The 17,295-nt window shown below is 39.8% G+C and overlaps 1 protein-coding gene across 2 annotated transcripts in view; it reads left to right on the top strand.

Moving 5' to 3' along the window:
• brinp3a.1 (bone morphogenetic protein/retinoic acid inducible neural-specific 3a, tandem duplicate 1) overlaps window positions 1-16,855 on the top strand; it is a 64,337-nt gene extending 47,482 nt beyond the window's left edge. For both annotated transcript variants that reach the window (XM_023282603.3, XM_023282602.3), the window contains exons 5-8: window positions 1,018-1,123; window positions 1,576-1,812; window positions 5,579-5,801; window positions 14,906-16,855. In XM_023282603.3, the coding sequence (XP_023138371.1) occupies window positions 1,018-1,123; window positions 1,576-1,812; window positions 5,579-5,801; window positions 14,906-16,022 (1,683 nt within the window). In that variant the 3' untranslated portion in view covers window positions 16,023-16,855. The remainder of the gene's footprint in view (window positions 1-1,017; window positions 1,124-1,575; window positions 1,813-5,578; window positions 5,802-14,905) is intronic.
• The last annotated feature ends 440 nt before the right edge of the window (window positions 16,856-17,295 follow it).

Here is a 17,295-nt window from a genome sequence, read left to right as displayed (position 1 = left end):
TTATTTCACATCCCCATGTAGCACATTGATGGTGTTATAACCAATACTGGCAAAATTTGTGACTTTCTCTTCAGCCTCAGCTGCACATTTGTGTTTTGTGCAAATTAGAAAACCCTAGCACGATAACCCGCCAAAACTAAAAGTGAACATGATGCTTCTTAGCAATGTTCCTGCGAGCATGCTGACATTTGCTTTCAGCTCTACACCCTGCTGTGCCTACAGTCTCACAGAGCCTCTAGCATGACTCTAGGTCTTGTTAAAATAAGAGAAAACTTTCAAGATAACTTTATTTAGGATTAACAAATCAATCCTCCAACTGCTGCGGAGCTAATGTTTATTTGTGTGGCATTATGTCAAGAAAGGCAGCCTAAGCCGAAGACGAGGCGCTTTATCTGACTGTCACCATCAAAGTCCTGATTAGTTGAGCCACGTTTGAAGAATGGCTCCACAGTCGACTGTGATGAGTGTGTTTCCAATCCTCTCATCGCATTTGAGCCTGCGTAGTTCCGTAACAATATTGCATACCTCGTGTAAAAGTTTGCACCAAGCAATTACATGAATCCTCGAGTGCATATGTAATTGAAGATGACATGCTTTCACTATCATACAGTGGATTTTAGCATGTTATGAGTGTCGGTGGGCTTTATAATTGGTAAACACCATGTAGATATAAATTTGACAGATGACACCACAACTTACTCATTACACATTACACCAGAGATCTTTATCACAACTTAATTTCCAGCTCGCTGGCTCACAAAGTCATTATCCTAAATGTGATTTGCACAATGGAGGACTCAAAATAGTGCGTAATATAGTTTGTGTTTCTCAGAAGAGGAGACAGTAAAGGGAAAGGCGGCTAATCTTATTGTGCGTGACATTTAGTCATGTGCTCTGTCTTTCCTTTTCCTTTGTTTATCCTCTGTCTCTGTGTGTCAATCTGTATATTTAATGACATTAGTGGATTTCTTTCTCAGTATGGATTATTGTTATGTGCCTCTGTTTTCCTCCCTTTAGGTGACCGAAACAAGGACGGGCCCTCTCGGATGCAGTAACTATGACAACCTCGACTCTGTCAGCTCCGTTTTGGTTCAGAGCCCTGAAAACAAGATTCATTTGCAAGGTTGGCCATCCATAATTGAACTCCCCCAATTTCTGATGGAATTGTCACAGTGTCTGTTCTCTGGCAAGCTTATAACTGCAGCACGAGAGTGTCAGAACGAATTTAGCTTCAATCACTCTTTCACTTTTTGGCCATGCATGCTCGCGGAGTTCTGAAGTGAATCCCAGGCAGTAATGATTCCGAACAAAAGTAGCAGAACTGTGCAGCAAAAATACAACTTTAAGTGAATCTCAGCATATTGCATGTGACGCCAAGCATATGCCGAGTGTGGCAAAAAAAAAAAAAAAGAAAGAAAACAGAGAAAAGGAGCGCCAGCCTTCAGTGATTTACAGATCGAGCTTACAACAGCCATCTAAACACATTTTCTGCAATACCTAAAGTACTTAGAGCTCCCTCTTCATTCGTCCATGTGACATCTCCATGTTTTTGTCCTGATTTTGTCCTTGCCTCAGGGCTCCAGGCCATACTGCCAGAGTATCTGAGGGCCAGGTTTGTGCAGGCAGCTCTCAGCTACATCGGCTGTAATGAGGAAGGCCAGTTTGTGTGCCGGGACAATGACTGCTGGTGCCAGTGTGCCGTCGACTATCCACAATGTAATTGCCCCGAGGTGGATCTGAGGGCTATGGAAGCCAGTTTGCTGCAAATCCGAGATTCCTGGAACATGGCCAACCAAGACTTTGAGGAGTCAGGTCAGTGTTTCCTTTCTTGCACTCACTCAGTGGCGGTGACCCTCCCACTGACAGCAAATTACACCCTGCTGTTAAAAGGGCTGATGGGCAAAGAAAACAGACGGACCATGAAAAAGGCGCAATTACATCCAATCCATGTAATGAGAATTCATCACTAGACAGAGGGACCATTTGTAGAGCAGCATCTTGGAAAAAAAAATACATAAATAATATAAAAATAACTGAGAAGAGCATCTCATCTCTATTAAGTATAATCACTTACATTTGATGGATTTTCCCAGAATCACCACATCAGATATAACTCCTCTGTAAATTTTGATGTGACTTTGTTGAATAAAACTTTGGATATGTTGCGTTCTGTGTTGCAAATGTGTAAGGTCTTCACTTTGCTATGAAATGACATATATTGTAAATTAATGCTGTATAAACAATATCGAATTGAACTGAAATTGAATTGAAAACATCATTGCAAAATCAGCAGATATGACGACGTTGCAATTGATGTCATGCTACACAATGCCTCCAAATTAATCTGTTATGCCATTTTATTAGTGGTATTTAAAAAAAAATAAAAATTCTGCATATTCACCTCTGTAAATGTTTGTGAGCATTTTATCTACAAACAATCAGCTAAATGAAATGCCTTACAAATTAAGGTACTTCATCACATTGATGCAAAAATCCTGTAAATCCAATACTGCCATAAAGCAGCGCTGCTTATTGATTGGCAACATTTCCCTCTGTGGCCTGATACAGGCAGAGATATCAAAGGGTTAGCTGAGTCAGTAGAAAGAGCAGAGCAAAATCTGTAAGACTTGACAAATCTGACATCCCACAGTGTAGATTGTCAAAAACACCCAACCCTCTTCGTTGGCATTCAAACAACTACCGTCTGCTGCCGTTTGAGCCGGTGTGTGTGTGTAGAGAAATTGCATGGTTCAAATTTCAAAGTCCAGAAAATGAAAGGGGAGCGTTTAGAATAAAATGACTGGGTCAACAGTGATTCAGTCAAATGAAGGCTCTGCAGCATCGAGAGGAGGAGCTGTCATGCCCCAGAAACAAAACTGCCGTCGCTGTATTCTATTAGCGGCATATAATGCAACCTCTAATACCACACATCACAGCACGGTTGTTGCCATTTTATCAGTTCACTCTTAGCTGATTAACATGGTGGAAGTGTGTACTAAATTCAAGCTCTCCAACAAGCTTTTTTTACGTCCTGCTTTCAGTAATAAACACGCTGTCCGGTGCACATGCTGACAAAGATGTAAAACGTTGCACTCTCTCAGAGTTGTGTATCACATTTACTCGATCCTCCGACATGTAGCTCTGTTTCTGTGTTCCACCGTCATTACTGAAACTGAGCTGCAACCACAGGGTCTGAGGGCATCTTGCTGTTTCAGTCATTTCCAGCTCGGCCTTAAGCTGTTCTTTCTTAAGCACTTTGCCGGCTGAGAGTGTTATTACTGGCTACATGCTTCTGTGCTAAGGGCAACTTGATTAGCGCACAGTTGGCAATAACTTTAGCAGCAAGGTGCCCTGAGAATGGCAGTTGCTGGGCTGTATTAAATAAAGAAAAATACGTTCGCGTTAAACACCCCACGGATCTACTTGTATAGGTGATCTAATTGAGAGGAACTAACATCAGTAGCAGAGAGATTAATAATTATAACTGTGATTGTGAAATGAGGTTTCTACAGTCAGCTGATGATTTGCTTTAACTTCCCACTGAGGGTGATATGGTCTAATTAAGATAGCATATGCTTAATTCTGACTGGCTGCATAGATTTTTTTTTTTATCTTTTGTTTTAACCGTAACAATTCAGAATCATAAGAGTGAATTGAAATACTTAAAGGCATTGGCTGAAGGGTACAATACATATCAAAGACAGATCCAAGAGCTCTTAGTCAAATTATATTTCAATATGTTGCAATAATTTGATTATGTGAGACAGTTTTTTTTTAAATTGTAACCTCATAGTTCAATAATTTAAGAAGATTCTGCCAATAATCCTCATGCTACACAACATTACCCTCCAACCTCCTCGTGTTATTTTTAATAATGCCCACAGTGTCTTCACTTGTGCTTCGCCAAATCTGACAGTGTCTTCTATTTTTAAAATCATACAAACGGGAAGCGCTGTTACCTTCCTGGGTTCAGTCTCTGACAAGATAATAATGGTGGTTAGAGAGCAGCTTTCCAGGGATGAGCTATTGTTCTCTCGGTGATGATATAATGGTCTGCTTCAGCCAATGCTTGCACTTCACCACTTTCCCAGGACACTCGACGCTATGATTTTAATATTTTGCTAACAGTTTTTAATAAAATGATTTAATTTATTTTGCTTATTAACCAGCAAGCGTCCAAAGATAGTATATTTTCTATTCGAGGAAGCTTTGCCAAAAGGCAGCATGAAATAATTAGTAGTACTTAGGAGTCATTTACATTATTTGCCAATTTTTGAGTGTGAATTGTTTTGGCTTCTCTTGAAAATTAAAGCTGACAATGAAATACACACAATCAAATAACAATAAGTGTATAAAAGCAGATTTCACACATCCTGAAGCCTGTTAAACATACCATAGTTGTGGACTGTAGAGTCTCGATATCAAGCTGATTTTTTTTTTTTTTTTTTACTTTAACCTTAATTGTAATTTTCCTATTCGCTCTTTCTTTAACAGCTCATGTCACTATTGTTTGCTTTGCCTTGTCACATTTGCATATCTCCACTGAGCTTGTTATTGCTTGTCATGAGGAATCATGTTTCACTAACTCAAACAAATAAAGAATATGAAAGCTGGAATGTGTGTGTGTATCCAAAATTGAATGTTCCATTGTTGTGGATTATTAAGGAGCCCCACTGTTGATGTTGATTTCAATGAGCACAAACGTGTGAAGTTTTGAAAGGAAGAATTAACGCGTTTTGGTTTTGGTATTTCCAATGGATTCATCCTTCATTTTATAACATCAGACAAATGAAGATGTCAGAAGGCAGCTTCCAAGGAACACGTGTAATTAAATAAGAATATGAAAGCTGCACCGTGTAATTTCTCTTTTCCTCTCGACAATCCAATGTAGGCCACGGAGAGCCCCCCCCCCCCCCGCAAATACCCTTTAATATATTTTATGACAACCTGTTTAATCAACTTATTAATTTCACAGGCACATGTAATACACCTTGAATAATCACCAGGGAAGCCTTTGACACTTAATTGATTTTCTAATCAGATACTTCATTATCAAGATAACGTTAACTAATTACAAACAGCGGTATGGATATTTTCAGATCAGTCTTGCATATGCTTCGATTATCCATACAGCAAATTATGATTATGGTGATGATGATATTGTTATTGAATGCCCTGGAAATGTAATCTGTTTACTCTGCATTGTGCACGCTGCAGACAGTAACTCTGAAGGGCTGACAGACATTATCCTCTGAGCTCCATGTCCATCCTATTTTCCCCAAGACACACTTGCAGAATAAGCCCTGGAAAAGCTGCTGGCTGTTCATTAATGAAAGAAAAAAATCTAACCCCATCCCCGTATTTAGCCCTGCCTTCTTCTATTAGCATATGCGTCAAACAATATCACTTCCAGTTTGCCCTGCGGCTCTTGAGTCCTTGTGGCTTCTGCAAAGTGATTCCCTCATTTGGTCCGACTAAATTAGCCAAATATAGTTGGAAGCAAATAAGAGAGTTAGTTTGGCCTGTGTTGGAAGGGAAATAGATTAGCCCTCTCTCATCTTTCTCTCTGCCTTTCCAGATGAGTTTCAGAACTTCGTCCGACGGCTTCCAACATTCTACGCCCTCAATACGTCTGCCATCCAGTATTTCTGGAAGATGGAGCCGACTGTTCACCAGCGCTACAAGCAGCTGGAGCTCAGCACCCAGCAGCTCCTGAGCAAAGCGCGGCGTATCGTCCACAAGCTCTTCACCCTCAGCAAGAGGTGTCAAACTCAGCCCAAAATTATTATGCTGAGGGAGAGGTGAGAAGCTGATAAGTTTTCCTGCTGACCTTTCTGTTGATGTGGTTGTGGAAGTGTGTGTGTGTGTGTGTGTGTGTGTGCCTGTGTGAAAACGAGCAAAAATTCCAAAGCCTGCAGCCACATCACAAGTCCTTTCAAGCAAGCTGTGAACTGCAGTGCTCATTTATTTTCCTCAGCCCGCTCTGTCCGCAGCACTTTGTTATCCCCTGAACTAGGCATTATGCTAATAATACACACAATACATTTACGCTTTGATATTCCACTGAGGTCCTACAGAAGTGAGCTATAGTGTCACACCTGATGACTTGGCTGCATGCCCAGCTCAGGTCTCCTTTACATCCAGGAAATCAAAGCTATCCTCCTGTGAAATTAAAGTTTGCAGTGTTTTAAAGGAATATGCAAAGTTTAGGAGATTTCCACTGTTGGTTAGCTCGACTATGATAAAATCGTATACAAAAAAAAAAAAAAAAAAAAGTCTTCCATGCATCGTCGGAAAATCATTCCATCTATTTTTGTGTTTTTTTCCCCACAAAAATCAGTCACATTGCCTGCAAGACAAGCTTATGAAAAAGAAATGTGATTATGTCAGTGCAGCTGATACAGCTAGGTTTATTTTAGGAGCTACTTCAGGTGAGAAACCAGATATTTATCCGATGCAATGTGATTTTTAGCTGGAGCTGCAGTCTCTCAATGCCCCCATCTTTACTTTCTGTTAAATAATAATTCATGAACGTCCAAACAGTGTATTATTCATCTACAGAATCTTGCAGCTGTTAGACGACTGATTGTTTGAGTGTCCTGTGCTCATCTTTTTCTCAGTGCATACGAGGTAACATGACGCGTTTCATTATCCTGGACGTCATAATGTACAGCTTCACAAATTCCAAAAACAGTGCATTTCAGAACATTCAATTTGCATAACAAAAAAAAAAATCACAGTTATATTGAACGTAGCATCCAGTGTCTCATTTGCCAAGCATCTTCGATAAATCCCTGTAAGGAATAACAGACTCCATATTCAAATCCGCCTCAAGAAAACAGCAGCAAAAAATCCAACATGACAAAAAACACACAAATGATCCTCCTCAGGAAAACCATTATATCCGCCTACCTGAGTGGCGAAGCACCAATTCCTGAGCACACAGGGACCTTTGTATTCTCTGTAAATTAAATTCTATATACCCGCATGTTTTCACAGTGATCATCTTTAATTTAAATGTAATTACTAAGACTTCACATAAATGTTCTTCCAGTGTCCCTTATGCACCCTGGCAGTTTTTATGTTTGAATGTATTTCTGTTGGACTGCAAGCTGTTCCATTAAATGAAATTCAAATGTAAAATACTGCGGTGACCTCTCTGCACCCAGGATAATTGTGTGCACGATCCCAGTTAAAGATCTTTTTGGTCTGTGTTTCCTGTGGCAACTGAACAAAGCAGTTCCACAGCCTCACCAGCTCTCCTCTCTGCTTTGCAAAACGAGGCTCCCTACAAGTTCATATTTTCGGCTTCTGGAGAGACATTCATTACAAATTCAGATAGAAAGTTTTAGCATCAGTCTCAACAGGCAGTGAGTTGGTGAACACTGTGAAATATATTTACTGAGGATTTAAAGCCCTTGTTTTTTTTTTTTTGTTGCTTTTTTACCAAAGTGCACACAGGTTTTGCACTGATTAAATGGAAGAAATATGCACAGCTGATAGTTGCAGGTCTGGTTTCATTTATGTCTACAGGCATTCCTGTTTGGATTTATAAATGATGGTAGATGGGGAACGGAATTCACAAAGCTGGCATACCTTATTCATCATCGTAGACTGACCACTGACACAGAGAAACTGCAATTCTGAAATTTAAAGTGCAGTGAGTAAGAGAAAGGAATGAAAACTAAATGATGCATCAAAGTTACGTAAGTGGAGTACTGAGTTCAGCAGCAACACAAAACAAAGGACCGGCAATGCAACAACCATCTGTTATTTTTCCACAAGATTTCATTACTGTTCCTCTGATAAATATATTTTCCTAAATTTATGGCTCACAGCGGTTCAAGTCCAGTGTAATGTCGTATTTAACCAAATTTTCCTTGCATATATTTCCAGAACAATGCTGCATCACATCTTACTTAGCAGCACTTTATCCAAATCAGGTGTTTTGCTACAGAGCTCATTTGCAGCTATAGTTTGAGTCAAAGCTCAGCCACATGACAAATTGCAGAGATGCAAAATGTGCATCGCTGATGAAAATTGCGAGGCCAGACCTGCCTCCTTAAAATGATGTCCTTATATAACTAAATTGCATCCTCATTTATGTTTTGAAAGAAACACATTTTCTCCCTGAATGGTAAGATTATGATGTAGGAGGAAAGACGTCTAGTTTGAAGGAGTCACAAAGTCCACATCAGTGGGAGGAGTGGATGGAGGCTTTAGCCGACAACATGACTTTCACCGAAGTTTAAAGGACACATGAGGCCAATATTCTTACACTGAAGTTTCATATCCATTCTTTGTTTACTTTCGGTTTTCACTTTTCGCTGTTTGACGATGTTTAGAGACTCAGACTGCGTGGTCAAGGTTAGGAAAATATCACGGCTTGGGTTCAAAATTTCAGGGTTACCAGGGTGATAGTCAGATTCCATCTTTTCAGATTGGTGGCTGAAAAGGAACATCCATCTATCTATGCATGATCTATATACCACGTAGTCCTCTGTCGGGCTTCGGGGGCGCTGGAGTCTATCCAGACTGAATAAAGGCGAAGGCAGGGGACACCTGAATAGGCCACCAGTCTATTGCAGGGTTACACATAGAGACAAACAAGCACACATATTTACAACTACAGGCAATTTAAAATCAGTTGGAAGAACGTGGAGCAGCCGGTGAAAACCCACACAGGCACAGTGAGAGCATGAGCTCACACAGAAAGACTCCAGGGATCTTCTAGCAGTGAGGCCACAGTGCTAACCACCAAACAGCCCTGAAAAAGGAACATCCATCCATCCATTTTCTATACACCGCTTAATCCTCAGTATGGTCACGGCGGTGCTGGAGTCCATCCCAGCTGACTTAGGGCAAAGACAGGGGACACCCTGGACATGTCACCAGTCAATCACAGGGCTACACATAGAGACAAACAATCACACTCATGCTCACACTTACGGACAATTTAGAGTTACCAGTCAACCTCAGCATGGTTTTAGACTGTGGGAGGAAGCCGGAGTACCCGGAGAAAATACACGCATGCACAGGGAGAACATGCAAACTCAATGTAGAAAGATCTTCTAGCTGTGAAGCAAAAATGCTAACCACCAAGCCCTGAAAAGGAACAGCAAAACAAAATAAATTACAAAGATATGTCAATTTGACACACAATTGCGATACCTCAAAAAAAGAGACAAAAAATTCAGCAGAAAATGCAGTTTCTCTCAATTTAAATGCAGTTTAGTTGTATGGGTATCAAATTTTTGGAAGCAGTGCTATAATATAATAGAAACTTTCTTCACTTTCAAAAAGCCAAAAGGCATGTGAGCAGGCTGTAGGGGTAGTTGTACAAGTCAAGAATCAAATTTTCACCCAGGAGAATCGGGTCTGAGATTTTTATTCATAGCCTTGAGTTTTGGTTTCACTCGCAGTTTTATTAGCTTACGACAACATCATGTTATAGGTTAACATAAACCCTTTCACAACATTAACCACACATCTCCTCCATTTTCTGGATCACCAGAAAAATCAGCAACAGAAGCCAAACAATTCAATACGTGGCAAGGATTTGATTGGAAACATGCTTGTGATACATCAGTGAAACATAATCTAGCAGAAAACATGCTTCTGTCAGAACATAACTGAGAATACAGTTTATCTGTATGGCAGTGTCATTGTTATGTAAGAGGACTTGACAGGGTGAGTAAATGTGAACTTGCAAATAGCTAAACTATGATGATGAAGTAGTAAGAACATGTGGAGCCCAGATACAAAGCACATTTGTAGCAGTGTGTGCACCAAATCTAATATGCAGTATTTCTCCACAATTAAGATGGACACTACCTGGAGCAAATTTACAGAGAACAGTAAATGCAGTAATGAGATGAGTGGGAATGATAAAAGTAAATACTTGAGTAGATACTTTAGATCCCGCTGTGATATAACCTGGTGTTCTCAGATGATCTGAGGAAAAGTCTATTGGTTCATATCAACGAGGTTCAAAGCCAGCCACTTTAGGAGGAGAGAAGAATTCAAAATAAGATCTCCTCTTTGTCCAGCCTTTTTCACTTAGATATAACTGAACTCACTTTAATATCGATGTGAGGTTTTCACTTGTTTCTCATATTTCTTAAATTCAGCTCCTGAGAAACAGCCTCCCTTCCATCTCACTGCTCTGATCTTTATTTGTCTGAAATAATCAGCTCTTGAGATAATAATAAGACTCAAAAGAAAACTTGATTGGCATATAAATGAGTCTGTACAATATCAGAATCGTGTGATCAAATTCAAGTCTGTGTATTGTGTCTCTTCTGGGAGTTGTCTCACTTCTAAGATTTGTCACAAATACTAACACTACTTCTTCAACTTCACCACTTCTGCAGTCTCGGTGGGTGGATTACTGGGGACTTGAGAAGGTGCAGTGTTGAGTAGTTTGGACGTGCAGTAGCCATTTGTGGAGTCCAGTGAAAATTGGTGGTTTCCAGGTTGCTGTGATACTGATGTTCTTCATGTGATGCATCACAGCTGAGTAAATACAGAGGAAACACTGCTTTTATTGTCAGAACATACTTTTTATGTGCCATTTCTGTGAACATCTATTGGATTTAAGTTGTTACACAGCTTCACGAGGGTGTCATGGTGGTAGAGTGGGCATAGTTGCCCCACAAGAAGGTTGTAGCTGCGAACCTGCTGGTCAGCTAGAGGGTTTCTGCTTGCAACATGTATGGTGGAGGTCAGCCTATCACAAACAGGCATTAGGCTAGGTATCATTGTTAATCTTTAACTGATATCCAATAAAATAAATGCATCTAAAATGTGTTATGTTGCCTATGATGCAGCCGCTCTATCTATAGTCATGCCAGTGGTCTGGAACGATGTCCCACCCACAGTGTTATCTGATTGGTTAAACATCACAAGTAATAGCTAATCTTAGGATAAATGAAGGATAAATGTTGAAAGATTCTCTTTTAATTAAACATACAGTACCATTCAAAAGTTCGGGGTCACTTAGAAATGTTCTTATTTTTGAAAGAAAAGCACTTTTTTTCAATTCCGATAACATTAAATGAATCAGAAGTCCAGTCTAGACATTGTTAATGTGGTAAATGACTATTCTGGCTGGAAACGGCTGATTTTTAATGGAATATCTACATAGAGGTACAGAGGAACATTTCCAGCAACCATCACTCCTGTGTTCTAATACTACATTGTGTTAGCTAATGGAAGGCTAATTGACGCAATTATGTTAGCACAAGTGTGAGTTTTAGAAAACATGAAATTCTCTGGGTGACCCCAAACTTTTGAACGGTAGTGTATGTAATACAAGGTTGTTGGTTATTGACTCCAAGTATCAGTGACAAATCCTCATTTGTCGAGGCCTTCCATGTATGTTATATTGGTGACTCCACATTGGCTGGAGGTGTGAGCAGAGACACATATGGGCCCTGCTTTTCTTGTGGTTGTCCTGCTATTCTTAATCTGAACAGGATCATCTGTTTAATAGTGATTTATTCTTTTGCTCCTTATTCCTGCTAAGAATTGAGGTTCTTAGAAACCAATCAAAATTCTGTCACAGCCAAATAGGAAGATGATTTATGTCTGATAAGACAAAGAAAACACTATTGTGAGCAGTGAAATTTTCTTCAAAGTCTTTTTATGTGAATATAGTATAATTAAAGGTGGACATCAGTTTTGTTTTTTAAAATTTGCACAGATACACATTTATGCATTTATGCATCGTACTTTGAAAAGTTAAGTAAAAATGCACAATTTCTTATTCAACCCTAACAATATACAACAATGTCTTTTCATAGTCCCCTGTGTGTAATGACCCAGTTTATGGAGGATTCTTTTTTTTCCCCTTTTTATTAAGAGTAATATTGGTGTATCTTTGGAACTATTATTCATGTACAAAAGCATAATGGTCTTTGTCAGAGGAAGACTAAGTAAACAGAAAAATATTGTAGGCTCTATTCGCCACAAATCCATTTTGGAGTTTCTTTTGTAACTTTCAAGCACATTTGTTTGGAGAAAAGTAGGGGTTTTTTTGTGAGGTTTTAGCTGAACTATCTGAGAATACAAGATGCGTCAGAACCGCTGTAATGGAGTAGCACAAAACAACTGATGTGCCATTTTTTGTGTGTGTTTTAACAAATCAATATATATATATATATATATATATATATATATATGCTTGTAATTGAGAAAAAAACGAATATGTCCTCTGTGATGAAAAAAGTTTTGCTCAGCAGCAGAAATAGAATCTGTAGCAGAAGGAGAAAGTTGGTGTGTGGCATTGATCTGTGTGAAATGAACTGACAGACAATGAACAGATTGCAGAGAGAACACCCAGCTTCTCTTTGGCTCCTACTGCACACTGCGTCTCCATGACAGTTTACATGTCCTGCTGACAGTGTGCGCTTTACGACGGCGAGACAGCTTCCTCTCTCTTGCTGTGCACAGTCTCCACTCTGGAGGTGAGATATGCACAGCTGACTCTCGCTGATGAGTTTCAGAGAAGCTGGGCGCTGTTAAGGCTGTTAACGCATTACATCGGCCACCTTGTGACAAAACCGGTCTTTAAATTTGATGATTTGAAAAGATGTCGCTCGCTCTTTTCCATTTTTCGTCCCCGCAACACACTGATGACACTCACTGTCATGTTGGAATATTAGAGTGGCTTACTGGTTCAAAGCACTTGTATAGAAACTGATTTGACAAACCACACCTGAAACTGTCTATAGACGCTTATTTATTTATTTTTATACTTAAGATATGCACACTTAGTGAGTGATGCACCTGCGGGAACAAAGCGTAATGCTGGTAAATGGAGAAACACAATCTGTCACTGTTTCATTTGTTTCCTTCACAAGGTGTGATATGTATCTGTATTTCTAAATATATATGTATATATATATATATCACCCACTCATGAGTTAGTTAAGATGGAATTAAAAGATTTTTTCCCTTGTTTTTTGTGCTGTTTAACCACAGCAGCAAAAATTGAGACCATATGTGTTTTTTTTTTTATTTCTTTGCTTCTTTGTTGTATTTTTTTTTTGTTTCAAACTTTGTATGTAAGGTCTCAAAGCGTTTATCAGCTGAGTTTGAGAAAAACATTTTGCCTCATTTGGAAACTGCTTGGTGCATTTACATGTTTATTAAAGAAAAGCCAGCCACAAACACAGCTTTAGTTTCTGCATAGGAATGTGACATAATCCAGCAGTGATGGAGCAGACACTTGAAAATATTGAAATATGCCTTTCATATCGCTCTAAACCTGGTGTCTGGAAGTGGAAAGAAACTTGGCTGACTTTTAATGACTCTGATATAATGTTCATTAAAGTTTAAATCCCCAGCGTCTCTCACACACACTTTGCAGCCCAGCTATTATTTAGTCAAACAACTATTTGGACAAATGTTGTTTTTCCCTTTCAGAAATATGTCTTTGAATGTAAATTACTTATACATGCACTATTGTTTCCTCTAAATTAATTTAGCAGCTGCACACGGCTACGATAATGGAGCCGGTAGCTCTGCCTGGGAACTGAAATGGATTCAGGAATGTGACAGATGTGAAACAAAGCAAGTGAAAGACTGATAATATTCTTGTCATGAAGTCCATCTGCTCCTTTATTCATAAACAATCTCAGGAATTTTGATTTACCATTACAGTTTGTGTTTTGGAACAGATAATACTTAGACATGCTGTTTTACATCGTGCCTCTGGACTGAACAAAACTCAGATGTTTTCAAAATCAGATATTGTGACATTAAACACTGTTCCTAAAGACCCAGAAGACATATATCCTATAAATGTATTATTACTGCAAGTGATGCGATTTTTCCTTATGCATTTGTCACTTTTAAAATGGATGAGACCGTAATGGGAAAAACAAAATAAAATCAAAAATATGTTTCCAGCAAGCATCAGAATCTGATAAAGTTCTCCTGCTGTTAGTTTATCTCACCAATGGAGACACAATTGTCGATCAACCCATAAAGCATTTAGCCCGCTTTTTTCTTTTTCTTCTTCTTTTTTAATCTAACTGTATTGAAGGCCCAGTGAAACGGCAGTTAAATCATTTTTAGCTTCTGAATGTGGGTGTAGTTTGGAGTGAGACCAAATATATGGACGGAATAACATTTCGACAGGGATTTGATCAAAATGTTTCAGAATTTAAATGGATGGCTAAAACCTGGGTCTTTCTCAGCAGGCAGGAGTCCCTAAAGAATACGAAGCGATACAGAGCTGTGGAGGACTGTTAACCTTCACCTATAGCTCCCTCCCCCACACTGATAGGTCAGGAAGAAGACACGGGAGATGTTTGAACTCAGCTTTGCTTTTTTCAGATTAAATTTAAACACGCATCTCAAACCCGTGTTATCACTCTGCTATGATGAGCCATTTTTTATCTAATGGAAGAGTCTATTGGTTTCCCTAAATCAGATTTAATTTGATAAATGTATACTATTGGGTCAGAAAGCTATGGTAGTCTGATTGTTAAGACACATGTTCATGACTGCAATCTTCATGTGAATGTGATACTGTATCCACCATAGTTGTGTTTCATGCTGTCTTCTTTCTTCTGGTCTGTATCCACTGCAGGCAGAAAAATGGTACTATTCTATTTGCATTTGACAGATGCTAAGAGATAACTAAGCAATCAATACATGATAAATCTTGGAAGAAGTTTGAACTTGCTCATTTACTTCTTTATAATTTAGTTGCTTAGATTTCAAACTATTCTTTTCATTTTTCATGCACATTTTGGCAGTTCCCCATAAGGCAATTATTTATTTGATTTAATTTTGTTTCTGAGCAAAACAGAAAATGCTGCATGCATTTTAATTTTCTGTCGTGAATGTATTCAAGCTGCAGTGAAGCTCACACACTGCTCTGTCTCTGTTGCAGGCCCTTAAGCTACTGGCTCAACTACATCCTCTCCATCATGTACTGCAGTGAAAACAACCACATCGGCTCTTACCTGGAGGAGACCCGGAGCTGCTCCTGCCCCTACGAGCATCCCCCCTGCCAGGGTGTCATCCCCTGCTCGGTGGGGGAGGGCACCTCTTGCGCATCCTGCTCCTATGAGAACCGCTCCCGCTGCGCCACCTGCAACCAGGGTTACATGCTGAGCCAGGGCGTGTGTCGCAACGAAGTGCCGGACTCCACGGACCACTACATCGGCTTTGAGACCGACCTGCAGGACCTGGAGCTGCGCTTCCTCCTGCAGAAACGTGACAACCGCATCAGCATCCACGGGATCTTTGTCAGCAACGACGTCAGGCTGAATAATTGGTTCGACCCGTCATGGAGGAAGAGGATGCTGCTGACGCTGAAAAGTAATAAATACAAGTCAAACCATGTCCACATGCTGCTGGGCATGTCTCTACAGATCTGCCTTACCAAGAACAGCACTCTGGACCCCATGCTGTCTGTCTATATCAACCCGTTTGGGGGGAGTCACTCAGAGAGCTGGATCATGCCCATTGACCAGAACAACTACCCAGACTGGGAGAGGACTAAATTAGACCTTCCCTATGACTGTTATAATTGGACTTTGACTTTAGGCAACAAGTGGAAAACATTTTTTGAAACAGTCCACTTTTACCTACGGAGCCGGATCAGGGGCACCTCGAGTAACGGAAATGGAACTGTATACTATGAACCATTGGAGTACCTGGAACCAGGACGGAATCTAGGCTACATGAAGATCAACAGCATCCAGGTATATGGCTATAGTATGCACTTTGACCCGGAAGCGATCCAGGACTTGATTTTACAGCTGGACTACCCATATACTCAGGGATCGCAGGACTCAGCCCTGCTGCAGCTGCTGGAGATCCGGGATCGGGTCAACAGGCTTTCCCCGCCCGGAGCTCAGCCTCTGGATCTCTTCTCCTGTCTGCTGCGGCACCGACTCAAACTGTCCACCACAGACGTTGCCAGGATTCAGGCAGCGCTGCAGACTTTCAGTGCCAAGCAGCCCAACTCGATGGAATATGAAACAACCAAATTATGTAGCTAATAAGTGGGCAGGTGGCCAGGTGCACAGATGGAAGAGCAGTTATCACACAGGCCTGATGATGGTTAAGACCAATTCTGGAGCCATGCAAGGGACATTTGGGGGACACTGTCATCGTCGTCATGGATCTCGAGAGTGCATTTGGGATTCTCATGTCAGCTTTTCGTATAAATTTGTATAACATATTAGAATTAAGGAGGATTTCACCATACTTGCCTCATAGCGTTTTCTTTCTCCTGATGAAACCGATAACTTTGACAGTTGATAATATAAATTTAAAACTCTGCCGTCACTGATATGTTGCTAATGTGCTGACGTTTGTAGATTGCACAAATTTGAATCACTCACATACGTAAACAGAAGCTTTTGCTGATAAAGTATTACCCGAGCAACGTAATCATCTCACAAAACAAACACTGCAGCACCAGCATGTCTTTTATTTGTATTTTCCTCATCACATTTATCTTCAGGTGCAAAAATAGCACCAGTGTTTGTTTTAATATCATGGCCTTCCCTTTTAACCTGGGACATGATGGGCACCTCATTCGTTTTAGCTTTCACTGCAATGATTAAGTCACTCATTTTTTAAGCTCTACTACACACTACTTTTGTAAGAAAAGAACAAAATGAACAAAAAGAATAAATAGATGCTGTATTACTCCAGTTTTGCTGAGGAAAAAAAAATGTACAATGATCACAATATATGTTACATGTGCTTTTATTTTTATAATGCTGTTGTTTGTGAAACAAAAGTTACAAAAACACTGTCTATAAAATGTAAAATACAATTTGTTAATACACTAAATAAAATACATTTTTATGTGTGGTCTATAGACGGTGTACTTGTCATGCATGGACTTGAACGCAACCTTCATTAAGGTTATAAATAACTTTTCTTTGCGAAGACATTTCAAATGTCTGGCTGTCAAAACCTTCGAGACCATGTTCTCTGTTGGTGGATTATGGATGGTTTTCAGTTCTTCAGTTCTTCAAAGCCTGCTTAAAATTTAGGAGCTGTTGTCAGAGCAACGATTGCATGAAGTCAAACCTACAGTTGCTCACTGTTTAACACCATATTCAAGATGGAAACTCTAATACAAAAGGCCACATCTCTTAAATGTATGATAAAGAAGGACTTCAGTAGAAAACATCCATCCATCCATTGTCTATACATTGTTCATTCCTCATTAGGGTCACGGGGCACTGAAGTCTATTCCAACTGACTTAGGGTGAAGGCAGAGGACAGGTCACCAGTCCATCACAGGGCTACATATAC

Source organism: Amphiprion ocellaris, chromosome 2 (genome assembly GCF_022539595.1).
Source record: "Amphiprion ocellaris isolate individual 3 ecotype Okinawa chromosome 2, ASM2253959v1, whole genome shotgun sequence".
NCBI lineage: Eukaryota > Metazoa > Chordata > Actinopteri > Pomacentridae > Amphiprion > Amphiprion ocellaris.
Note: the sequence above shows the minus strand (reverse complement) of the source record. Positions and strands in the feature narration are given on the sequence as shown.